General features: G+C 59.6%; 2 protein-coding genes across 2 annotated transcripts; both read left to right on the top strand.

The window, feature by feature from the left end:
* The first annotated feature begins 6,603 nt into the window (after positions 1 to 6,603).
* LOC111812117 lies at positions 6,604 to 15,364 on the top strand. The gene is made up of 4 exons (XM_023699374.1): positions 6,604 to 6,705; positions 7,381 to 8,206; positions 14,693 to 15,302; positions 15,352 to 15,364. Exons 2-4 carry the CDS (start codon positions 7,387 to 7,389, stop codon positions 15,362 to 15,364), a joined length of 1,443 nt encoding a protein of 480 aa, XP_023555142.1. The 5' UTR covers positions 6,604 to 6,705; positions 7,381 to 7,386.
* On the top strand, positions 15,298 to 24,775 carry Ttc34 (tetratricopeptide repeat domain 34). Its single transcript, XM_023699550.1, has 7 exons — positions 15,298 to 15,509; positions 15,964 to 16,189; positions 17,287 to 17,491; positions 17,712 to 17,878; positions 21,699 to 21,969; positions 22,653 to 22,867; positions 23,895 to 24,775. Exons 1-7 carry the CDS (start codon positions 15,436 to 15,438, stop codon positions 24,420 to 24,422), a joined length of 1,686 nt encoding a protein of 561 aa, XP_023555318.1. The 5' UTR covers positions 15,298 to 15,435; the 3' UTR covers positions 24,423 to 24,775.
* The last annotated feature ends 565 nt before the right edge of the window (positions 24,776 to 25,340 follow it).

Raw genomic sequence — 25,340 nt, 5'->3', positions numbered from 1 at the left:
GCAGGACGGGGCCGCGGGGCTCCCTCGTGCAGAGCCACAGGCAGAGGCCTGAGCACAGCAAGGCACAGCACCTGTGATGGCCAGGCAGTGGGTGGTGCAGGCCGTCGGAGAGGGATGCAGAGGCCAGCCGGGGCCGGGAGGGAGGGGAATCTGGGCAAGGCACAGGCTTAGGCTGCCCTGGTGACAGGCTCGGCTGGCGAGGCAAGATGTCAGTGGAATGCCTCACCACCCCAGCGGGGACCTCTGTGCACCAGCACCACTCCCTGGAGGCTCTGCCCGCGCAGCTTCCCAGGGCCCAGGTCTGCAGAGCTAGATGCACCAGCAGGCCCCAGGACCCAAGACCCAGAGGTGAGAGCCACCACAGCCGACTGAATGTGACCGACCTGGGCAGCAGCTCTGTGCCCTGTGTCACTGCCCAGGCTGGGCTGCGGGTCCCCGAGACGTGGGGCCGGTGGCTTTAGGGCCCTCCCGTCCTGGTTTTTCCACCTTCCCCTGACCCCTGTAGGTGCCCAGCCTGCACACCTGCGCCCTGCCCTGGAGATCCCAGCACCCTCCACTGTGAACAGAGAGGCTGGCTCCTGCTGTGCACTCCTGGAAATCCTGCCAAAGATGCCCGGGGACAGAGAGGAGGGCAGGCTTCGGGATGCAGCGCCCTCTGCTGGCAGTGCCTCGTGGAGGTCAGACGTCCACAGGGCCTCAAAGTTGCAATTGGGCCCTACTGGACTGACCACACCGGCACTGCAGGGCGGCTCCAGGGCCTCCTCCTCAGCCCTGTGCCATGGGGAGCCTTCTGGGAGCCCTGGGCCCTCTGAACTCTGGTCCCCACCCCATTGCTCCAGGATCAGCACCAGGACCAAGCATCCCGAGCCGTAGAAGCAGAAAGCCAGCAATCTACCTCAGGCTAGCCCAGACCTGGGGATGCCCTGCAGAGCCTGTGTGACCCCAGACTCCCGCAGAACAGGGCTATCACGTTCTACCAGCCAGGCTGCGCCCACCCTACTTAGGAGCCCAAGAGAAAGACGAGGAGGGACCCAAGAAAGGGCCGCTGTGCCCAGCGCCTCCTTGGCTGAGGCCCCTGCCTCGTCCCCTGGCCCCCTGGTCCCCAGGCTACACTCTTCTGCATCACAGGCAGCTGAGTCCCACCCCAGCTCCCAGCTCCTGCTCTCAGCCATAGGACGCTGGCTCCATGGAGACCTGGTGGCTGGGCGCCCGGGCTCCACAGCAGCCCTACCACCCTTAAGTTCTTGCCTGGCTTCCAGCAGGATCCCCTGCTGCTCCACGGGGCCCCAGCCTTCGCTGAGATACCCCTTCCCTGAGGCTGTCATGTTTTCTACTGTTTCCACTGCTGGCCAGAGGCAGAGGCAGCTCCCGCTGCTGTCCTGACCTGCACCACCCTTGCTCCCAGCTGTACCATCCCAGCCACCCCGCTGGAGCTGAGGGTCACCTCCCCGCTGTCCACCAACCAGGCACCCCAAGGGCCCAATGCGCAGATCTGGGAAGGCCTGGGGTTGTGACTCTGTGGACAGAGGGAGGGTTGTCCCCTTGGATCTGACTCACAGTCCAGCATGTTCTGGCTCCCAACTGGGACATGGCCACAGTGTCCCTGTGCATGGTGGGTGCAGCCTCTGGCTGCCGCAGAGCCCAGCTAGGGCGGCAGGTGCCTCCCCTGTCAGCTGAGGCCCTAAGGTCCAGGTCCACAATGGACATGGCCGTGTCTGTGCCAAGGCCAGGTCTCCTGCCAGCCTCCTGGGCCTGGGTGCCACATGCTCCCACCTGACCACAGCCACGCCTGCTCTGCAATCTTCCAGCAGAGCCCATTTGGCTGCAAAGCTTAAGGGACAAAGCCCAGGACACGCAGGCAGGTCCTGGCGCCATCACAGCTACCGGCTGTTTTCCCACAGAGATGGTAGTCAGAGAGAGCACCTTGCTATGTGAGAAAGGACAGAGGACAGAGGAAGGGTGGGGACAGAGGACAGTGGCTTGGGGTGGGGCTGCTGCACCATCTCTGAAGAGCAGGTGCCTGGCAGACTCCAGTGGGTGGTCATACCGGCACCATGGGGCAGTGAGGGCAGAGGCCCTGGAGCAGGGGCCGCCCGGAGCACCCAGGGGACGGCAGGGAGCCCAGGATGCCCGCGGCCCAGGACTCATGGGCTGTGGCCACGCAGGGTCCCCGTCTTCTGTGTCTGGCCTTCCTCTGGCTGAAGTGGAACGTCTCTCTCAGCCCTCACAGAGCTGTCCCATGAGCAGCCACGCAACACTGGCTGGCGCAGGGGCACAGAAAACACAGCCTCCTGCGAGGATGAAAGCCCGGCTTGACCCAGGAGCTCCGGCCCAGGGAGAACTGGGATGGGTGGTGAACTTCAGCTGGTCCTTGGGCCTGGCGCCAGCTGCCTCGTCCCGTGGTAGCGAGGGTCGCGCAGAACCCAGCCCCGGCAGAGCCTACGGAGGCAGGAGCCCCAGTGGCCTCCTGGAGGCCTGCAAGCACAGCCCCCTCTGCACCTCACCCGTGCCCTGCCCCCATGCTCAGTGCCACCCTGACCACAAGGCCACGCATCGAGGACACCCCGCCGCCACCCGCCGGGCAGAGGGGCTGCCTCGGCCGATTTCATCAATCTCAAACTCGCCCCCGTGTCAAAGTGCACACCATTTCTTGTAAAAATGATCTGGCTGCTAATTAGGCTGTTTATAACTTGTTTCCCTGGTCGCTAATGATAATTAACATGCAAATTAGCTCGAGGAGGGGAGGCTCTGGGGCCCCTGGTTCATTACCACGTTAATTACTGTTTGCATACTGAAGTAGCCCAGATATAAATGGCGGCATTTAGTGTAACGGGCAAGATGATAATTATACCGATGGTATTTTGAAAAGTCATTTCACCATGTTATTTTTCTGTATGATTAATGATTCCCGGCTGCCTGGCTGATAAACTTCGTTAGCTCAAACCAATATAGGCTGTGTACACAAACCACTGGCCTGGCTCCCGGCACAGCGCCATCAATCTCGCCCTGTCCCTGTTGGTTCAAACTTTCGGGGGGAAGAAAAGGCAAAGGAGAAACTTAGGCTGCTCAGGGGCAAGCGAACTTCTGGACACTCTCAGTTTTAAAGGCCCGTTCTCCTGGAATCCACTGTATCTGGCATCAGCAGGCAGGTTCCGCTTAGGGTTGGAGTCGGGGGTCTGCCGGGGCACAGGGCGTTCCCACGGGGTAATTCCAAGATCCCGGTACTCCTGCTGGTCTCTCTTCCCTCCTCCTGCATGCGCTACCTGCCGGGTACCTGCTGCCCCTACCCTTCTAGGCCAGTATCCTGAGGACAGCCAACAGTGAAGAGGTAGGGGGCCAGGGAGGGGCTGGGCACTCTTGCAGGCAGGAGAGACAGCTGCAGCCTGGGCGATGAGGAGGGCTGAGCCCAGACTTCAGGGAAGCGAGGAGGAGGCAGGGAGACGTTTGGGGAGGGAGAGGAGGCTGCGCAAAGGCCCTGGGGCAGGAGCCGGCTTGTGGAGAGCAGGGGCAGTCGGTCACTGCCGGGCAGGTGCGCCTGGGCTGAGGGCGGAGGTATCGGGAAAGGGATGGGCCGACCTGCAGGCAGGAGCTGGGCAGGCGGCGTGCATGGTGGGGGCTCCTCGCAGGCAGCAGGCCGGGGGCAGCACGAGCAGCTGCGGGCCGGGACGGCTGAGGGCACGGCTGAGCCCCCCTCCCTGCGGCCTGTTGCCCAAAACGCGTGATCCGGAGCCACAGCCGCAGCCCCCACCTCAGAGCCGGTCCAGCTGTGGGGCTGGGCTCCGTGGCAGTGCCAGCGTGCAGACACCACATCCTCCTCCCAGCACCAGCACCCCCAGAGCAGGGGCCCCCAGCCCACGCCCGGCCTGACGCTGAAGCACGAGGCGGCGGCAGGTGGCGAGTGCAGGGCCGGGAGGCCTGGCTGTTGCATTATTGATCATGGTGCGGATGGAGCCCCAGGGGACAGTAGGAGGCTCCCGGCTCCGGCAGGTGTGAGTGCCCCCCCACAGGAAGCGGAGCTCACCGGCTGAGGGGACTGAGGCGCCAGGAGCCGGGCGTCAGCCCAGAGCACTGGGCTCCGTTAGCTGCCCCTCCTCGGCTACACAGGAGAAGCTGAAAGTTCATCTGGTGACAGCCAGGCCAGGCCTAGATCTGCCCGGGTCCCCAAACCCCGGCTCAGGTAGACGTCCCTGTTCCGTGGCTGGGGTGGGCCCCGTCGTCCGGCAGGGCATCCTCAGCCAGCATGGGGGAACACAGCTCCGGAGAGCAGCTGGGCCTGGTGTGGAGGGGACCTTGGGGCCATGGGTGGGGCCCCGGCTCTGATGAGTCGTGGTCATCAGAGGTCACGACTTGAGGTCTTGGGTGCAGCCCTGGGCCCAGCCTGCCCCCCGGCTAACCAGGTTGGCCGAGGCTAGCTGTGGCGAGTCTGTCCTCCAGGGTGAGGGTCTACAGCAAGGGGCGGGGGGGCAGCCTAGGTGGCCAGGGGAATAGGAGACCACACGCCACTGGCAGGCAGCTCAGGACTGGTTCCACGTGGCTCGGGAGTCCTGGGGTCAGCAGGGGTGGCCCTGGATACACAGAGGGGACCCACCTGGCAGGGAGGACTGCTCCCAAGCTGCTGGTCCTCACCAGCCACCCCGGGCCCAGGACGATTTCCCACTCGCTGGGCCCTGTGCTGGGATGGCCTCGGCATCCTGGCCTGGCTTCCAAGGGCATGATAGAAGCGGTGGTCGCTGACCTCCATTCCTGCACTGCATGTGCCCAGCCTTCCCTAACCTGCCCATCCCCAAAGGCACTGAGGCCAGGAAGGGCTGGGAAGGGTCCCCAGGGAATGTCACTCCATGCCTGGCCTGGCACCCAGACAGCCTCATGCTGGCCGGTGACTGCTGAGCCCACTGACCTCCTGCCCAGCGGCTGTGAGCACAAGGTGGCCTGCGCCCTCAGCTGTGGCAGCCCTGTCCTCCTACCCAGCTCCAGTCCCCCCTGCCACATGCTGGCTCTCAGGTGCAGTGAGTCTCCCAGGGCAGGAAGGGCTCAGCCACCTCAGGCGACCTGGCAGGGCTTCAGCAGTCCCCAGGGCCAAGGGGCCCACTGTTGTGCCGGCGTCTGTGGTAACAAGTGTCACCAGGGGCTGACTCACACCCCGGGTTCCCTGGTTCTAATGCAGCAGCGTGCTCAGGACAGTGTCAGTGAAATCCCTCGAGGCTCTGGGTGCTCCGAGGACGCCCCACCCCACCCAGCCTTGTCGCGGTTTTGACAGGCTCAGCATGCCCAAGATGCCAATTACGATCGCAAACGGTGCAGATCCTGCGAAGGTCCAAAAGGACGCAAATCTGCATGGCCGCAGCTGGCCTGGATCCTGACACCCCCAGACCACAGCCTTGGCTCTTGCCCACCCAAGGCAGCAGCGGCACCGGGCAGCACCTCAGGCCCGCTGCATGCGCGTGCTGCCCTCGGGTGGCGCTGTGATCATGCCCAGCTGGATGGTCAGCAGGCACATCTGGCCAGGCCTGCGGGCCTTGGGCTGTCTGCACCCGGGCAGATGCAGGGGACAGATCCATGGTTGCAGTTGGCACACAGATGTGCCACTTCAGTGCCCCGGGCCCAAGCCTGTGTGACAGCCCCACCCCATTACTGTGCGTGCCTAATCAGAGTGATTGAGGGCAAGTAGTCAAAGCACAGGAACAGGCTCCCTGAACAAGCCACATGCTCAGCTATGTGAATGTCAAGGAACTGAGGGGCAGCTGGCAGACAGGAGGACTCACCTGCCCTGAACCCCCGTCCCCTGACAGCCACTTCCTCAGTACCAGCGCCCAGGCCCCTCCCGGGGTGGCCAGTCCAGGCAAGACCTCAGAGGTCAGATGTGCTCCTCACCCCAGCATGCTCACACCGTTCCCAGAGCCCTAGAAGAGCCAGTGCCAGCGGCCCCGAGGCCCTGCCCAAAGTGGACCCTCTCCTCAGGGCCATGAGGCAGTGTCTCCTGGATCCTCCAAGGCAGCCGCTTGTGCCCAGCTGGGATACTCACAACCAGCTCCCCACCCTTCCTGCTGCAAGGGTGGGTGGGGGATTTCTAAAACAGCGCCCTCCTCAGCCGCTGTCCACACAACCCCAGGAGGTCATGGGGCCAGAGCGAGGGAGGCACAGGGAGCCAGTCGTGAGGCCACAAGGATCCAGTCCCACCTGTCCAGGGCAGAAACAGCTTTGAGGACAGGGATCTAGGGCCAAGTAGGGGAACACACATGAAGGGGGGGGTACAGGATCCTGGAGAGAGGGGTACAGTGACAAGGTCCCCAGAGCAGCCAGGGCAGAGTTCTGGGGCACAAATATAGCTCCAGGCAGAGTCAGCCCTGGAGCTGGTAGTTCCACCCTGGTACCCACAGGCCCCATAGCCCTGTGCCCCCCAACTCAGGCTTCTCTGTCCAAGCCTGCCCTGGGCATGGCCCTGCAGGAGGATGCCCTCCCCTCCCCCACCAGCGGCTCCTGAAGGGGGCCTGTCGCCTCCCCTGGGCATCGGCCACAAGGGGCACCTTGGAGCAGCCAGGCTCTGAGGGTGTTGATGCTCTCCCAGGAAACAGGATCTGCCTCCAGGGCCAGCGGCTTCCCTGAGCAGGGCGCCAGGCATCTGCAGGAGCCCCGGCCAGCACAGAAGGATTGGGGACAGGGCCCTTCCCTTGCCCAGCACATGGCCTCCAGTGGCAGCAGCCACAGGTGAGTGTGAGATGCTAAGGGAGAGCGGTGTGCACGTCTGTCGGTGCCTGGGAGGCTCAGGGGCTCTCTGAGCCGGGGCTGAGACCGGGCAGGGGTCCTAAGAAGCTGGGCCCCAGGTCTGGGCCCAGGAGCGCACCAGGACAGAGCCCAGTGGTGCTGGGCAGAATCACCCCGCCCCACCCAGGGCCAGGCAAGTGGCTGCAATCCAAGCACCCCAGCCTAGCCTGGATCCCCCTAGGTGGGCAGGGGGCAGAGGAAGCCCTGGCGGGGCCGCAGAAGCCTATGGATGCCACCGTCCTGGGAACCCCTGGGCTGCTGGGAAGGCAGGGAGAGACAGGTCACCCTGGGCAGTTCCTGCCCCTGGGCCAGACTTCAACGCTAGGTCACCTTTGCTGGAGCTCCTGGCCCCTCAGTCCCCCCATGTCCTCCACACCTTGGCTGCAGAACCCAGGTGTTCTGAGCGTGACCCGCTGGGTGTCCTGTTCCATTCTGTGCAGGAGGCTAGCAGACACCCACCATGAAGACGGGCAGCCAAGGGAGCACCCAACGTCCAATGGCTAGGTCACAGGTCATCATGACCCCGGCTCTTCACAGGGGTCCAGAGAGGCTGCAGCCACGTGGGCTTGGTGGCACAGAGCCCAGGGTCTGAGCACTGACCGCCACCTCCTCCTCCAGGTGCACATGAGGACCAGACATGGGCCAGCAGGTGCCACAGACGTGATGTCAGCCCAGGAGCTTGTGGCCTGCCTCTGCCAGGAGGGCGACCAGCACCTGGCTCTAGGGGAGCCACCCTTGGCCACAGCTTTCTACCTGGCAGCCTTCAGCTGCCACGCCCCCTCAGCCCTGAGGAGCGTGCGGGCAGCCCTGGCTGAGGCCCGGGGAGCCCCTGTGGTAGCCACCCTGGAGGCCTGGTGCCGCGGGGACAGCCAGATTCCAGCTGTCCACTGGGATGGCATGGCAGTGGCCTCACTGACAGGGGCCCTGGCCTCTGCCTTCCTAGGGGCCCTCTACCCAGACCACCCGGCCGCCGTGCTGCACTCGCTGGCCGGCCTGCTCGCCCATGGGCACCACGGGGAGGTGGTCCGGCGCTGCGATGCCCTGCTGGGCACCCACTCACAGCAGGCCCTGGAGCTGCAGCTGACTCGTGCCTTGGCCCTTGTCCTGTCTGGAGAGCCGGCTGGCGAGGGTGTGGCCAGCTACCTGCAGGCCTTCGCCACGAGCGCCAGCCGCACGGTGGCCTTCATCCGCACCCACCAGCAGCCCTACGTCCCCACACTGCTCCGCACCCTGTGGAGCCACGTCTCAGGGCACCCAAAGGCCACAGACAGCACTGGCCAGCAGGACACCCACTGCCAGGGGCTCCTGGCAGCCCTGGCCCCCGAGACCCCCTGGAGCGACACCCTCTCTCCTGAGGCCCTGCTCCTCCGTGGCAGCTATGAGGAATGCTTGGTGGCGAGCAGCCGAGCCCTGCAGTCTGACCTGACAGGCGGTGGACCCCCAGGTAGGAGAGTGTCTTGCTCAATTTCTCTCCTTGATGGGACAATATACTCAATGCCCACAATTAAGGAAGAAAGGCTTATTTAGCTTACAGTCTGTGGAGGTTTCAGTCCACAGTCAGCTGGCTCTAAGGCAGAGTGTCTGTGGCAGAGGGCAGAGGCCCAGGGCAGCCGAGGGGCGTCGGTCTAAGGTGGCCAAAGACAGCAAGAGCAAAGGGGGAAGCGAAAGGGACAACAGCGCCAGCCCCTTTCCCTCCCTTAGTCGTGAGCAGGCTGCTGCCCCCAGGGCCGGTGTAGCATCACGCCATCTCCAAGCCCTCCCCTGGAGCAGGTCAGGATGTTCATAAATTGGGGACCCTGGCCCCCTGCAGAGTGGCTTAGACCTCTAAACTTCTCAAGTTGACACCATGTATCAACCATCACAGACAGCCTCAACTCCCACCAGGGCCAGCCACACTAAACACTACTGTGGTGGGCTTGTGCAGGGGCTGGGGACACCAGAGGGAGGCGACAGTCAGGCCTCCCTGCAGAGCTCCCAAGACAGGGTCCAAAACAGCCCTCGCTTTGTAAGGGGTCCTGCGAGGTGCTGCTCCAAGGGGACAAGGGACTTCAGGGAGAGGGTGGCAAGTGAGCGAGTGGACAGCGAAGGAGCCTGGGGAAGAAGCCAGGTTGCTGAGGTCCTGGGGAAGACAGGGCTTGGAATGTCCTCGCTGCCAAAAGGGTGGGAGGGGCCAGTGAAGTGGGGGGCATGCTGCAAATGGCTGCAGTGGCCACGTCCTGCTGGGTTCCCAGGGACTTTGGCTTTGCCCTCAGAGCCACTGAAGGCTGAAAACAGCAGTGGGAGGGCTCAAAACTAGTGCTGAGCATGTTCTAACCAGAGAGAGCATAGAACCTGCTGGGATGGGGGCAGAGGGAGTGCTGAGAGACCAGGGAGATGCGGGGCCTGGGGCGGGGTTCAGAAGGAGACCATGGGCTTCACACCCAGGAGAAAGTGCTGCACTGGGCCAATGAGCAGGAGCCGTTGCTGCTGGAAAGGAGACGGGGCAGGTCTGGGGTGGGGAGGTGGGGACGGGGAAGGAAGGTGGGGAATGGAGTCTGCTTGGAACCCAGCCTAGGGGCAAAGCAGACAGCAAAGGGGGTGTCAGGGTTTCCGACACCCCAGGGCATCGCCAGCTTTCTGCCTGTGTAACACAGGGTCTGAGATGGCCAGGTGCGAGAGGAGGTTTGGAGGGCTCTTCTACAGCCCTGAGGGCATTTGAGGGACAGAGAGGGGCCGGGACACTGCCAGATGTGGGCACACAGCACAGGCTTGCTGCAGCCTCCACGAGGGGTGCGGGAGGAGCCACTGGAAAGTGAGTGGGGAAATTTGTTTCTGAGGCTAAATCAGACCCGAAACCCTGAGCCCGTTCCCTCAAGCTGTAATTATCAGAAAATGCTCACTGGAGTAACCAAGACTCCAGAGCCGGGAGAGGTGGGACTCCAGCACCCAAGGACAAGCTCGCAGTCACTGAGGCCTAGGCTGTGCAGCCACCAGGGAGGAGCCTCGCTGCTGGATGACTGTGTAGGACCAGGGGTGCCCTGCGAAGCACAGCAGAGATCCAGAACCCCAAAGAGCTACCACCTGGGACAGTGAGTGCGCCAGGAAAGACTAGCCGCTGGGGAGGCTGCTGCCTGTGCTGGCGTCTGCCTGGCTCCCACGAGGACGGGGGTGGGGGCTTCCCTGGGAAGCCCATCATGTCGCCAGGCCAACCACCAAACGCGGTTATCATGGGAAGTACAGAAATGACCCTCCCGTAAGCATCAGGGCATGTAGGCGCACACGTGTGACACCAGGGTACAGGAAGAACCCAGTGCAGCTCGCACATCCTGGCACCCAGCAGGCGGGCCTGTGGCACCGGGGCTCCCCAAGGGCCTGCCCCCCAGAGGTACCACCCTTGCACACTGGAGGGTCTTCATAACAACGGCAGGTCGGGTGAGCAGTGCAGCCCAGGATCCAGCTCCTCCCAGCAAGGGCAGAAGTGGGCCTAGCTCTGTGACTTCTGGGCCAGTGGAATGTGGTGGAGGTGACGCTGTGTGGGGACCAATCCCGGTTGAGAACAACGGGAAATGCCGTGCCAGGCCACTTTCTGTTAGGCAACGAAATGCCGGAAGCAATCAACTTCAAGAGAGGGAAGGTTCGTTTGGGTTCTCAGTTTTGGAACAGCTCCTGGTGAGGTGACCCTGAGGCTCTGGGCCTGTGTGAGGTGACACATGGTAGCATGAAGTGTAGGGGAAGCTGCTCCCATCATGCGGCTAGGGAAGTGAGAGCCAGGGGCGTCCAGGCAGTCCTCCAGGGGCCCCAGGCTTCCAAGGAGGCTCCATCTCCTGGAGGCTGCAGGGCTCCCAGCAGCGCTGCAGACGGGCACTCAGCTTCAGCTCTGGGCCCCAGGGCAGCTTCTCCAGCTGCTGCAGAGGCTCTGGGGGCACACACACGTGCGGCAAGGCCCGCAGGATCCCACCCACGCTGTGCAGCCCCCAGTGAGCCCAGGCCAGACCCTGGAGGAGCTGCCCGGGTCAGCCCAGCCCATGCGGGAGCACCGTGGCAATGGGACGGGCTGCCACCTGAGGCTGCTTTGTGGTGGTCCTTACGCAGCAGTCCTTGTCTGATGTACCTCTGACCGGCCAAAGCATTGGCTTTCTCCAACTGTCACATAGTAAGTGTGTAAACGTACAGACTAGGTGCCCAGCTAGCTCAGTCAGTAGAGCATGAGACTCTTAAATGTACAGACTAGAATGTGATTGTTGGATACGTGATGCACGTGTAGTGTCACCGGAGTCACTGTTCTGGATCGCCTCAGACTCTCACCACTTATTCCTGCTGAAGCACTCAAAACTCTCTTCTACCCATTTTGAAATGTGCAGTACATCGCCATTGTCAAGAACCAGGGCCCACTGTCCCCAAAAATCAGTCAATCAAGCCAGTAACGAGGCAGTTTCCCCCCCTCCCGCTTGTCATCCTGAACTAGAGATTTGAGCAGAGGCACCGTGATAAGAGAACAGAACGAGTAAGCCTAGAAAGGAAACCGAGGGGCTGGTGAGATGGCTCAGTGGTCTAAAGCACCTACTTGGACCAAGCTTAGCAAACACAGGGACCTCGGTTCAATCCCCCAGCACCACATGCCAGCCAGCCCCGCCCCCTGGTGGGATGAGCTGGCCACACACACACACACACACACACACACACAAATAAAAATTTAAAAAATAAATAAATAAATAAAAGTATTATTAAAAAAAAAAAAAAGGAAACCGCACAGCCAGGCATGGTGCACATGCCTGTAACCCCAGCACTCAGGAGGCTGAGGCAGGAGGACAGCTGTGAGTTCAAGGCCAGCCTGGGCTACATAGTGAGTTCAAGGCCAGTCTAACCACATAGCGAGACCTTGTATAGAAAGCAAGCAAGCAAGCAAGAAAGAAAGAAAGAAAGAAAGAAAGAAAGAAAGAGAATGAAGATATCACCATTCCAGACAATAAGATTAGCTGTCTAGAAACTTCAAAGAACACAACCCAAAAGTATTAGATGTGGTGAAAGAATTCGATGGGCCTTCCAAATTCACTTGCATGCATCAACACCAGGAATAAATGGAAATTCTATCATTTTAATATAGTTACCATAGCAGCAGAAAATCATCTCTCTTTTTTTTGTATTTTAGGGAAGGTCTACAGGGTGTTCAGGGTCTCGCTACCAGATCAGAGTCATAGTGATCCACCTGTTTACAGCCTCCCAAGAGCGGGGGTTACAGGTGCGTGCCGCCACGCCCAGTCTCAATTGCTGTCTCAGCACGCCCTGGGGATGGGGCAGAAAATCATCTTGTTTGAAGAATCACATGATTTTATGGAGAAAATCATAAAACTATTTAAAAAGAAAATCTGAAAAAAAAAAAAAAGAAAAGAAAATCTGGGGCTGGTGAGATAGCTCAACAGACTAAGCGCCTGCTTAGGCAAGCACAGGGACAGGGGTTCGATCCCCTGTACCACGTGCTGTGCCAGCCCCACCTGGCCACTGAGTCAGGGCATGGTGGGACACGCCTGTAATCCCATGCTGGGGAGGCTGAAAACAAGAGGATCACTACAAGTTCGAGCTGTGTAGTGAGACCCTGTACAAAGTCCATAAATTTTAAAAAGAAAACCTGTATAAATGTAAAGACATGCAGTGTCTGCTGTTAGATTTGATATGTAAATCAAGGCCAAGGGGTCAATAATGACAAAGACACAAAAGAAGGAAGAGGAAGAGGAAGGGGGGAGGAGAGACCAGCAGAAGAGGGGGAAGGGACGATGGCGGAGGGAGGGAGAGCGTGCTGTGAGCAGAGCCCGAGGAAACCAGCGGGAGTCCAGAAAGAGACCCACACGCATCTAAAGCCTCGCGCGTCAGAGTGGGCACTACAAGCATCTCGGGCACCAGACGACCATGAGCCAGAGGACCACGCTCACTTCCTGCCTCATGCTACGCAGAAAAGAAAGTCTCCAGTGGAGTCTATCAAAACTGAATTTCAGTTTCTGGAAGAAAATACAAGGGAATATTACGAAGATGTCTGTGTACAGTTGGGCATCTTAAGACACAAAAAGTGGAAACAATAAAGACAGATTTGACATTAGATTTTATTACATTCTTGAAGCTTTGTTTTGTCCATAACTATAGCAAAGGAAAGGACAATCCCTAGGGGAAAAGCAACTTCCAAATACACAATGGGTAAAAAATTAGTATGCAGAGTAACTGGAGTTCCTTCATATTGATAAGAAAAATCCAATAAAAGAATTGGCAAAAACAACTCCCAAAAGAGAAAACACAGATGGCTAATAAAACATGTGAAAAATACTCACCATCATGGTAATGAGACAAATGCTAATTAAAACAATGAGAAACTATTTTCTTCCTACCCACCAGATTGGAAAAAAATTAATGAACCTCCTGAGTAATTGGGAAAATGAAATTTTAAACAATGGGATAGCACTTTACCCTCCCTGGGTGTCAGAGCTGCTGAAGCTAATAATAGAAGATCTGGCTCCTCGCGCAGGCGGCAGAGCTCGCCTGGATAGGCGACCCAAAGACACCGGCCTCAAACGGACGAAATAGCAACAGCAGCTATTTGAAGGCACTGGACAGTAGCCACATGCAGGCAGGCCGGAAACTGTGCCTGGAAAGGCGGGGATGTGGGTGGGGAGGGCTACGCTTGGAGCTTCTGATGAAGAAAGAGGTAAGTGGAGGACGAGGAGGAAGAGCAAAAGAACACAATGGAAACCCTAGAATTGAAAAGCCTAATAGCTGAAATGAAAAAACATCAGCATACCAGAGAAAGCAGAGTCAGCAACACCGAACGGTCTGATATAAAGAGCAGAAGAAAAATAAGGAGAACAGTGGAGACCCAAGGAGCAGTACCAAGACATCGCCTGTGCGTAAATCAAGTCTTAGGAAGAGAGGCCACAGTTCCGTGTGAATGACTGGCTGTACCCCACCAGCCCCAAGGCTCTCCCACTCTAACTCCTTAGATTTACAAGCTATTGCAAAACTCAGGGCTACAGGCCTTTCTGTACTCCAGTCAACCACTGCTAGGGAGGACTCAACGTTTCTCTGGCTTTAGCTACTAGGACCAGAGAGGGTGACCTTGTAATCAGCCACCAGGACTACACCAGGGAACTTTGTTTGTTTGGTTGGGTGGGTGGGTGGGTGGGTGGGTGATTAGTTGGTTAATTAATGGTTGGTTGATTACTTGTTAGTAGAATAATTCATTGACTTATTCATTGGCTCATTGGTTGGTGTGTTAATGGTTGTTGGTTAGCTCACTGGTTGGTTAGATAATTCATCGGTTGTATGGATGGCTCATTGGTTGGTTGGCTAGCTGACTGCATGGGTCACTGGATGGTTCACTGAGTGATTGGTTCATCGGTCCACCTCGGAGTACAACACGCTTTTTTCCCTTTCCTCTGTGACCCTGCTTACAATTAATCCCCACCCTCATGCAGGAGAGGAAACAGTCATGGTAGGTTCTCAAAGCGCTAAGAGCACCCATTCAGCAGCACCCTTCTTGGGTGGGATACAGGAGAACTTGTGTTCCAGGGAGGGAACTCAATGGGGTCCCTCCCAGGACCCTAGGAAGGCAGGAACAATGGTGCCCAGGAGCAATGGCCCCCCAAAAGTCAGCCAGTACTTAGCTCGGACCTTGGGGGGAGGGGTGCTAAATCCCCGAAGAGGAAACTGAATCCTAAAATCGACCATTACAAAGTGGGGTAGAGAAAGTGGACCTACACTTCCACCAGGGCTGAAAGGTAAGCCTCGGGCACCTTGCTGGGGCCACTGAAGCGCTGCCTGCCGTCCCTGGTTCGGAACCTGGCTTTCATCCTGTCCGCTCACTGATGGACGTGGGAGGGATCTAACCCTGGGGTTCTTGGGGGGTGGAGAGCGACACCCCAGGAGGAGAGGTCTGGCTGGGCAGGTCAGCGCCTGTTTCTCTCCCCAGGGGAGCGCCGGGCCACCCTGCTGGTCACTCGGGCGGCAGCTGCCTTGCTCACGGGTGGCCGGGCCCCGGATGTGCTGCAGGACCTACACGAGGCCTTCCGCGAGAGCCCCTGCGCGGCGCGGCGCCAGTTCCAGGCGGTGCTGTCAGCCGCGGACCAGGAGCGCGTGCGGTCCCAGGCGCAGGAGGCCGCCGACCAGGGCTTCGCCCGCTTCCAGGAAGCCGTGCGTGGCCGCCGCGAGCTCCGAGAGGACGTGGGCCGCGAGCTGCTGGCGCCGGTGACCTGCGCGCTCCGCGTGCTGCTCCGCGTGGCGCCACCCGGGGCAAGACCCGCGCTAGGCACCCGCCTGGTTGAGTGCCTCCTGCTGGCCGGGGACGTGGCGGGGGCGCGCGCGCTGGGCGAGCGCCTCCTGCGGCCACGGCGCGCTGGGGACCGAGCTGGGGAGCGCGCGCCCCTGCTGGCCCTGCGCGGCTTCTGCGCGCTGCACAAGGGCGACGTGGGGCGGGCTCGCGAGGACTTCCAGGCGGTAGTGGCGCGGGGGCCGCCGTCCCCCGAGGGCTGCACACGCGCGCTGTGCGGCCGGGGGCTCGTGCGCGTGCTGGCGGGCAGCGCGTTCCTGGGCGCGCTCGACTATGTCACCGCGTGCCGCCTGCGGCCGGAGGAGGCGCTGCTGACCACCAAGTCCCTGGTGCCCTGGAACCAGCGTGGGCTGCTGCGGACCGTGCTGCGGGAGGAGGCCCACAAAATGCTGCTGCGATCGCGGGCTCTGGGCTGCCGGGGCCGGGCCGAAGCCACGCGCGGGCCCGGGGCGCAGGAAGGGTGAGAACAACCGCGGACCTGGCAGGACGGAGGGGCGTGTGTCCTCCAGTCTTACAGATGGGTAAACTGAGGCACAGCGGCAGGGTGAGTTCCCAAAGCCTCTGCGGCGATTCAGCCCCAGGCTTAGCCCTTAGGACCCTCAGACTCGAAAGAACATGCTGCACTGTGGACGAACCCCACAGAAAACCAGAGACTCAGGCCAAAGTAAAGCTCCTGCACCAGCCCTGTTAGCACTCCCTTCTACAGAAAACCTAGCGCACAGCATGAAGTCGGCCCTGGGAATGTAGTTCACAGTGCCCGTGTGCTGGCAGAGAGACTCGGGGAAAGAAAGGGTACAGGCCAAGAGGGTGAAGAGAGTTGCCAGAAGGGCCGGCCAGGAGTTCTGGCCCAGCCCTCCCGGCAGATGGAAGGGACAGGGAGGGAGCCCTCCCACCTGTAGCCCCTCTCGCCACAGGGACGCGCTTGGTGTGCACCAGCTGGCCACGCTGCTGGTAGAGCTGGACCCAGAGGATGAAGCCTCATGCCTCCTGGTGGCTGACGCCCTATACCGCCTGGGCCGCCTGGACGACGCCCACAGGTCCCTGCTGGTGACCCTGTCCCGGAGGCCCCAGGCGGCAGCAGTGCTGGTACGGCTGGCCCTGCTGCAGCTGCGCAGAGGATTCTCCTTTGATGCCAACCAAGTGAGAAGGACTGGTGGCTGAGGCGAGAAAAAAAAAAAAAACAGGGCCTGGCTCAACAGAGGGCACCGGGCCTCCAGAGGCCTGCCCTGTACCCTTTGGTAAACCTTGCTCAGCCCCAGCTCTGGTGTGGCCATAGACCTTTGCTCCTGTGACCCTTGGTCACCTTCCCACTGCCTGCTCTCCAAAGGCGTCATGGGAACCAGTCCCCACTCTACCTGGTGCCTCAGGTGATTCCTGTTTGCTTTAGCTGTGTTATGAAAAGAAAGGGCCAAGCACAGAACATAGGCTGAGCTTCTCCCAGGCTTCCACATAAACCACGCATGGACTTGATCCTGCCTGGGGTGGGGACCCCGCAGCAGAGGGGCCCTAGGCCCTTGGCTATTCCTGCAACCCCCCTCCCAGGATGGCAGAGCCTCTTGGCCTCGTCCGTTTGCACAGAGGTCAGCAGGTGATACTGAGGACGTTCAGGCTTTGGTGTGCAGGCTCAGCGACCCACCAGCCCCTTCCCTCCCCTTGCTCCTGGACTAGACCCTGCATCCCAGAGGGAAAAGGTGGGAAGGAAGGACACTCAGAACTCGCTGTCCTACTCTGCCCAGGACCAGCAGCTGCCCCAGCTGCATTGGGCCTCCCCTGGGAGCCACCTGGGGGTCCCACCTGATCAGAGCACAGCCTGAGCCTGCTGGTCTGGGCTTGGCTCTAAGCACCTCCTGAACCTCCATCCCTTGATGGTCTGAGAGCCCCTTCCTCCTGCTCATCACTTGGTCCCTTGCTAGGTAGGGTCACTGAAGCTGGTCTCTGCCTCCTGTGACACAGGAAATGGCTGTGGTCAGGAGAGCCTCAGAAACCCATCTCCCACCCACTGCTGTCTTTTCCTGCACTCTATGCTGGGGGCAGTCCCTGAGTTCTGAAGCCTCCACTCCATCAGGAGATAGGGAATGAAATACCTTCAGATGGCCAGGGCTGCGATTCAGCTGTCTTAGTGCCTGAGAGACAGGAAGCCACCAGAGCTCTTGGGACAGGGTGAGGAGCCATATGTGCTGGGGAGACAGCAAGGGGGAGAGGGGAACAGAGGTGGTGACTCTGCTTCTGTCCCTCAGCTGGTGAAGAAGGTGGTCCAGACTGGGGACACGGCCTGCCTCCCGTCCACACTGGACATCTACAGCCATGAGGACCGGCAGCTGCTGCAGGACCACTGCCACGCGCGGGCCCTGAGCATCCTGCGAGCGCGGGCTTCTGGGGCAAACAGCAAGGCCCACACCCGGGAGGCCATCGCCTACCTGTCTCTGGCCATCTTTGCTGCAGGTAGGACCTCCTTACCTGCGCCAGCTACATGGGGCCCAGGGGTCTGAGGACGAGGAGCAGACAGGTGGGCATGATGCATCCACCCCTGGGTGGCAGCACACGGTGCTGCCCTGCTCCCTCCCTGGCATGGGCCTGCCCCTTGCAGTCCTGTGCCTTGGTGCCCAGTGAAGCGTGAACCCCCTATTGAGCACTGGGGGACACTGGCTGCCCTGTCCTGCAGGGCGTGAAGCCAGTGAGCCCCTCCTGGTCCGGGCCCGCTGTTACGGGCTCCTGGGCCTGAAGAAGACTGCCATGTTCGACTTCAACTCCGTGCTGCGGGCCGAGCCTGGGAACGTACAGGCCCTGTGTGGACGTGCCCTCGTGCACCTGGCCCTGGACCAGCTGCAGGTGCTGGGCCACCCCCCACCTGGGGTGGGGGCAGGGCACCACATCCTCCTCCAGCTGAGGGCAGCGAGCAGGTCCAGGCCACCCCAGGCAGCAGGGTGTCCACTGGATCCCCATTTCTTCTCCCCACATGCACCACAGTAGCAAGAGCTGCACCTCAATACACCCACTTTCTGGGAGTCCGATCCTCCCATGGCCCAAACCTTAATATGCAGGGAGAGACATACATGCCCTCAGGTGACGATGAGACCCAAAGTCTTGAGGTGTCTTTAGCTGCATTGGTGGGGACTACACGGACCCTTGTGCTGAAAAGGGTTTATAGCACAGGTGCAGAGGAATGAGTGCTGGCACTGATTAGTCATGTCTGCCACGGGCACAGCAAGGGAGTCCATGGGACTCGGATCTAAGTGAGGTATCCCTCATTTAAGATATTCTATAGAAACTGCAGCAATTCAAATTAAAATGTTGAGGGCCAGGCTGGTGGGAAGAGAGATCCCATTCACGAGGTAGGAATCTTTTAGTGGGATGATCCCTGTTTGCAGCTACCCTGTGTGCTGCCTGCTCTCACCTCAGGGTCCCCATGTAGGTCTGTGTCCCCTCCCTGGGCTGCTTCCAAGCCCAGACCTGGGGCCTGGTCCAGGGAGGGAACCCAGACACACTGCTTCCTCTCATGCCTCGGTCTCTTCTGTAAAAGGAGGGGTGTGAAGCCAATGAGTAAAGAAGGCACGAGGAGAGATGGATGAAAGCCTAGGCCACCAGACCCAGCTGGCATCGACAAGCAGGGCATGGGAGAATCAGCGCTACGATGCTTAGGGTAAAACCCAAAACCGATCTCAACTTACAACCTAAGCAACTAGGAAAAGAGCAAGCTAAACCTCCAAGCAAAGGTAAACAAAATTGATGAAAGAAAAATAATGGAGGAAATCAAGGAAACCTAAAAGTCAAAATTGGCAAACCTTCAACTAGATAGAGAGAGCTCAAATTACAAAGTCAGAAATAAATTTTTTTTTAAAAAGTCAGAAATAAAAATGGAGACGTGGGGGCCAGGGAGATGGCTCGGTGGAATAAGCACTTCCCTGGCAAGCCCAAGGGCCTCAGTTCAATCCCCAGTTCTGCCAAAAAAAAAAAAAAAAAAAAAAAAAAAATTAAATTTAAAAATAAATAAATAAAAATGGAGACATGACTACCAATTCTAGAGAAATAAAAGCAATCATAAGGGTGAAGGGCTGGGGATGTGGTTCAGGGGCAGAGTTCTGGCCTTGCATGCTCATGGCCCTGAGTTCAATCACCAGTACCCTGGAACAGAAGGGGGCACTGTGAATGACAAGATAATCCAGCTGAAATGGGCACAGCTGAACAAAGAGGCAAAACCTGCCCAGGCTAAGTCATAACGAGATAGCAGAACCCAAATAGACCTACAACTAGTAGGACAGCACATCTGAGACCAGAACACTCCCACAGACAACGAGCTCTAGACCTCAGAGCACCACTGAAGAATTCATCTAATGTTTAGAGAATTAACACCAATCCTTCTCGAACTTTTCTTTAAAACTGGAAGAACCAAGAGCACTTCCTCTTTCTGAGCCCAGAACCAGACAAATGCTACAAAAAAAGCAAGCTACAGACCGATGCTACTTGGGAGCACTGTGCTGACGCCCTCGACGGAACAGCCACACAGCCTCCCAGCACAGGGAGAGGCCCACACTCCACCGCCAAGCGGGGTTCATCCGTGGGCGGTGAGGGTGCTCCACGTGGCAGCTGGCCAGCGCATTACGAAGGGGAGGCACTTTGCCACCCCTGCTGCACACGGGGGGGAGTCCTAGCCAGAGCACCCGGGCAGAGAAAAGAAACAGAGGCCGTCCAGCTGGAGGGAAGGAAGTAACTGTGCCGTCCGGGCTCCCCATGGTCAGGTCACATGTGCAGAAGAGCCTCAAGAGTCTGTGAAAACCTGGTGGAACTAGCAAGTAAACCCAGCCAAGTGGAGGGATGGATCAACACACAAAAAAGCTATATTTTATACAGTAGCGGTGGACAATCTGAGCAGAAAATTACGGGGGAAATTCCATTTACAGCAGTATCAAAAATAATATTTCAAAATTAACCAAGAGATTAAAAACATAAATGGAAATATATTCCACATTCATGGATAAAAAGACTTAATACTATTGTCAATATTATCCAGTTATCTAGATTCAGTGTAATCCCTACAAAATCCCAGTGATGAGTTTGCTTCTGTTTTTGTTTTTGTGGTATCTAGCATCAAACTCAGGACCTTGCGCTTGCCAAGCAGGTGCTTATGCCACTGGGCTATCTCCCCAACCCCAAAGATGTTTTTGCAGCAATAATAATAAATAATAAAACTCTTCCTAAATTCACATGGAGTCTACAGGAACCCCTAATAGCCAAAACAATCCTGGCCAAAGCTGGGGGACTCCACTTCCCGAGTCTAAACTCACCACAACGCTGCTGTTATTGTAACCGCATGACATGGGCAGGAGACTGACATATCGACCAACAGAATGGAGAGTCCAGGACAGAACCTTCACATACAGAACAAAAGGATTTTCAGTAAGATGCCAAGACCATTCCACAGGGAAAGAAACACAGCTTCCGTGGACAGCGCTGGGAAAGCACACGCAGAGCACTGAATCTGGGCCCTGACCTCATACCATCTACAGAAATTAACTCAAAGTGGGTCACAGACCTCAACAGGGAAAGCCTAAAGCTGGACCTCTCCGAGGGGAAGGCACAGGGGAAAGCGTCAGGACTCTGGGTTTGGTGATGGCCACGCAGCTGTGTACCAAAGGCACAGGTGACAAAAAATAATGGGCAAATTGGACTTCTGAAGAAATTTAGAGGGACTGGGGAGATGACTCGGTGGAAGAAAGAAGGAAGGAAGGAAGGAAGGAAGGAAGGAAGGAAGGAAGGAAGGAAATTAATTTAGACACCTTGCATATCAAAGGACACTATGAATAAAGTGAAAAGACAACCAGAGAAAATATTTCCAAATCATGGACCTGATAAATGATTCCTGTTCAGCGTACACAGAGAACTAGAGGGAACAAAAAGAACTCAATTCAAAAATGAGCTAAGGGGGCCGGGGAGATGGCTCACTAGGATAAGCACTTGACTGGCAAATGCAAGGATCTGAGTTCAATCCCCGGTTCCACAAAAAAAAAAAAAAAAAAAAAGAGCTAAGGCCAATAAAGGAATAAAAATAAAACACCAAAAATTAACCCCAAAAAGTAGACCAGGAAGACAGGCACACACAGGTCAACCAGGAGACGGCAGCAGGGAGGTGGGGGCAGCGGTCCCTGTTGGCCCAAGTGACTTTCCCTGACCAACTCACTCAGTGATCTCCAAGGCCCTGTGTGCTTCCGGGGCCTGCTCAGCGCTGTCGAGAGCACCAAGTCCTGGGGCAGGACCTCCCTCTGTCCTCCAAACCTTCCACCCACCATTGTGCTGCTCTGACCCTTCTCTGGACCCAATGCAACGCCCTAGGCACTGACAAGGGACACCTGATCATCACCCCCTACCAGGATGACAGGCCACCCACAGAAGAGAGCTGCCAGGGACCGGGCTGCAGGCCACTGACCTCTGGAGCCTGAAGCCAGGGGCTGATGGCTGGACACAGGGTCAGGCCTCCCAGAGGGGTAGACAACCCCAGTAAAGGACCCCAGAGGTCTTCAAACGCCTGACCAGGAGGAGTAGCAGACTGCAGCCAGGGACAGCAGAAAGGGGCAGGAAGCAATGGGTGGGAGACCTCTAGGACTCCAAGGTGAGAACCCGACAGCCCTGTCCTGCTCTGCCCCCTCCCCCACAGGAAGCAGTGGACAATGTCGCCTCAGCCCTGAGACTCGATCCAGGGGCCGTGGTCACTGAGCTCCGCTCTCTGAAGCCAGAAGCCCAGCAGCGGTTCACTCAAGGCCTCCACGCCCACTGCCGGGCCCTCTTGAGCCAGCTGCTGGACACCAGGACAGCCCTTGCAGACGAGGAAGCTCATGGCCTCCTTGCCATGGGAGACGCACTGGCCACAGTGGATGCTGCACAGCCAGCCTGGCATATCTTCCTCACAGACATCCTCATGGCGCTGGGTATGGGTCGCCCAGGTCCAGGGATGAGGCATCTGGCCCACACCCCTGACCCTCTGTATTCTTTCTGCAGAGCAGAACAGGGAGCCCCAGACTGCAACCACCACTGGCTCTTCCACCCTAGTCCCATGGCTACAATCCCCATGGGGCCTGCGGTGAAGCCACTGTCCCTCTCTTCCAGCACCAGGCTAGGAGAGTGAGGGCTTCATACAAGGGCTGCCCCCCAGCCCTCAGTCACTAAGTCAGCAGCTGGTGCAGGGAGGCCAGGCCTGGCCTGGGCCCAGGTGTGCACCAGGTGTTTTCTTTCCTACCAGCCCACATCAGCTGCAGCTGGGCAGATGCTCCATCACTCATTCAGGGGGGCCTCTCTGCAGTCCGTGCCTGCTCCCCAGGACTGCAGGGCGCCTCCGCACCCCTGCTGCTCTGCTCAGGGGCCCAGTCTTGCTCTCAGAGCTCAAACAAAGCCACGGCTGTGGGGACCTCCTGGAAGATCAGAGCCTGCTGCCCCTTCTGGGAGTCCCGGGGAGGGGACTGCGCACAGCCTCCAGGCATGCAGCCGCTCTGTCCTGGGACTGAGCATCCTCCAGCCAGCCCTGGGCAGTGAATGCAGTGACAGCTTCCCAGGGCCATATGTCCCACCCTGTGGCCCCTGCCCTGTGCTGACCACTCTTCCTGGGTCCCCTCAGGCAGGTATGAGGAGGCTGGCGCCCACCTGCAACCAGCCCTACAGGCCTCCCCACCATCAGCAGCAGCCAGGGCCCGGAGGGGCTTGCTCCAGATCAAGCAAGGGGACGTGGCCACCGCTGCTCAGGACCTGCAGTGCCTGGCAGAGACAGATGCCCGGGACCTCAACTTCCTGCTCCGTCTTGCGCAGCCCTCGGAGCGGCAGAGCCTCACCCAGGTGTGCAGGACATCCACAGCCCCGTTCAGGCTCCTCCCACGTCCACTCAGGCCCGGAGCACAGGCTCTGACAACAGAGGGACTCAGGGTCACCCTCCAGACCTCCAAATGCCCTCGCCCCTCCCCGGGTTCCAGCAGTCAGAGCCAGCAGGAAACAAGCCACACAGGGGTTTTCAGCAAACCCTGCTGGACATTTCAGTGAACCCCACTGGGCGTTTCAGAAGAAAGCCGCTGGCCGCCGGGTGTTGGGAGCTTCCTCCCGCAGGAGAGCGCAGTGGCTGCGACGGTGTGGGGAGAACCGAGGGGGTCTCAAAGCTCTCAGGAGGGAGCCGGCCACCTGGAGGGGCTGTGAGGTCTCGGAGAGCAGCTCTGGCGGGGGAGCAGGCTCCGGAGCAAAGGACTAGAGGGGGCGCCCGGCAGCTGGCAGCTGCGCAGGGGAGGGCGCGGGGGTCCGGGCCCAGCGGCGCTGGGAGGGCCCCGAGAGGGGCGTCCCAGAGCCCCGAGGCTCGGGCGGAGGGCCCAGAGCACCGAGGAGCGCAGGCTGGGGCTGCGGGGCGTGAGGAGCAGAGCTCCCGAAGCCCGAGCCTGACTTGGCTACCTCGACTGCCGGAGAAGCCCAGGCCACCGGGAAGCGGGCCGGAACCGCCGGCCGCGCTTCCTGCTGGCCTGCCCCGCCCCGCGGGTGGGTGTGCGTGTCCGGCCGGCCGGAGTCCGGCTCGCTGGCTTGCTCTAAATTGCATCCCTGTGCCTTCGCGCGGCCCCAGCCTCCTCGCTGCGGTGCGGCCCAGCACCTAGGGATGGGGCCCGGGCTGCTGGAGGAGCCCTGTGCGTCCCGGTCACCAAGGAGAACCCCTTGGTGCAGCGGCGCTGCACCCGCCCCCTACCTTGGGGCGGCCAGCAGCAGCCTACTATACGCGGGGCAGACGCGAGCTGGGTGCTGTCCTGGGCCTAGCGACCTTGGAGTGGGCTCTGCGGGCGATGGGCGGGCCTGGGCTGATGCTGCTCCTTCCCTCCTGTCTTCTGCGCAGGTCGCGGCCCAGGAAGCCAGCAACCTCTTGGCCACTGGGCAGCCCGGGCAGGCGCTAGGCTACTGCTCACTGGCCGTCCTGGCTGGGGGCAGCCTTACCTGTCACCTGCGTCTACGGGCCACCTGCCTGAGCGAACTGCAGCAGTATGGCCGGGCCCTCAGAGACCTGGACCGAGTGCTACAGGAAGGTGCGGGGGATGGTGGCCTGTCGGGACAGGCAGAGGACTTCTGCTTCAGGGGCCGCCTGCTGCTAGGCCTGAGGGACAAGGAGGGGGCCGCCGGGGCCTTCGCCCGGGCCCTCGAGCTGTCACCTGCGCTGGCCCGGCGCAGCCTGCGGGAGCGGCCAGGTCAAGCCCCTACTGCCCGCGTGTTCCTGCATGTTGGGCAGCGCTGCCTGGAGGAACAGCGCTACGAAGAAGCCTGGACAGCGGCCCGGAGTGGCCTCCTGGTGGACCCCGAGCATAGTGGCCTGAAGAAGCTGAAGGCTAGAACCCGGAGAGACGCACCCTCCAGCTGCCGGCTGCACTGATGCAGCCATCCTCTGCCCGGCCTGACCATAGGGACCCCGCTTTCTTCACCTTGGGGTGAATGCAGCAGCTCCCAGAGCACTGAGCTGCCCTCCTGGCCAGCCGCCCACCAGCCCCAGCAGTCAGCCCACCCCTTTCCTTAGGAATTAAGGGCAGAAGGGGAGAGCTTCCCCGTGGCCAGAGCCCTGCCCCCCTGGTGCTCAGCCCCTACCAAGCAGGCAGCCTTGGGTGCCCATGGCCCAGGCTGTGCAGCTCACTGAGATCTGGCCCAGACCGGGGATCCTGAGGTGGCACCTGGGCAGCCCGTGGCCCTGGGGGAAAATGTGCCAGTACGGGGCCGGGGAGATGGCTCAGGGAATAAGCACTTCCCTGGCAAGCACAGGGGCCTGAGTTCAATCCCCGGTTCCACCAAAAAAGAAAGAAATGTGCCAGCACACATGGGCCCCCGGGGCACAGAGCTGCCTTTGACTCAGCCCTGACCTGAGCCCTACACGACCTCCCCACCCATGCTGCCACCCTGGCAGCTGGCCCTGAGCAGAAATCCCCCACCAGCACTCCCCCACAGCCACTCGCCCCCTTCCACAGAGGCCTCGGCTTCTGTTCAGCCTGCGTTCTGTCCACGAGGTCAGAATGTGTCCTTCCCGTGGATTAAACGTCCCTGACAGTGTGCTTTCTGCCAGTGTGTTTGGAAATTCTGGCCTTGCCCTTCCTGTCAGTATCACGAAGCAAGACCCTTGCTGGAGGGCTTTCACTGTGTCCCTGAGCCCGGGGAGCACTGAGAAGGCCATCTGGGTGTGAAGCAGCCCTCCCAGGGCCCCTACCTGCTTCTCCCCACCCTGGATAGTCACTGGCCTCTGCCTAGCCGCCCCCTCCTCGCCTAGGTACCACCTCCTCTCCTAGCCGCCCCCTCCTCGCCTAGG

Source organism: Octodon degus, unplaced genomic scaffold (assembly GCF_000260255.1).
Source record: "Octodon degus isolate 3935 unplaced genomic scaffold, OctDeg1.0 scaffold00113, whole genome shotgun sequence".
Taxonomy (NCBI): Eukaryota; Metazoa; Chordata; class Mammalia; order Rodentia; family Octodontidae; genus Octodon; species Octodon degus.
This window is presented reverse-complemented; position numbering and strand designations above follow the sequence as displayed.

What these genes read in the sequence shown, in the direction of transcription:
- LOC111812117 (XM_023699374.1), top strand. Translation starts at nt 7,387, where the DNA reads ATGAGGACCAGACATGGGCCAGCAGGTGCCACAGACGTGATGTCAGCC. An exon ending in GACAGGCGGTGGACCCCCAG is followed by an intron (nt 8,207 to 14,692) that starts GTAGGAGAGTGT and finishes TTCTCTCCCCAG; the next exon opens with GGGAGCGCCGGGCCACCCTG.
- Ttc34 (XM_023699550.1), top strand. Translation starts at nt 15,436, where the DNA reads ATGCTGCTGCGATCGCGGGCTCTGGGCTGCCGGGGCCGGGCCGAAGCC. An exon ending in TCTCCTTTGATGCCAACCAA is followed by an intron (nt 16,190 to 17,286) that starts GTGAGAAGGACT and finishes TCTGTCCCTCAG; the next exon opens with CTGGTGAAGAAGGTGGTCCA. An exon ending in TCTGGCCATCTTTGCTGCAG is followed by an intron (nt 17,492 to 17,711) that starts GTAGGACCTCCT and finishes CCTGTCCTGCAG; the next exon opens with GGCGTGAAGCCAGTGAGCCC.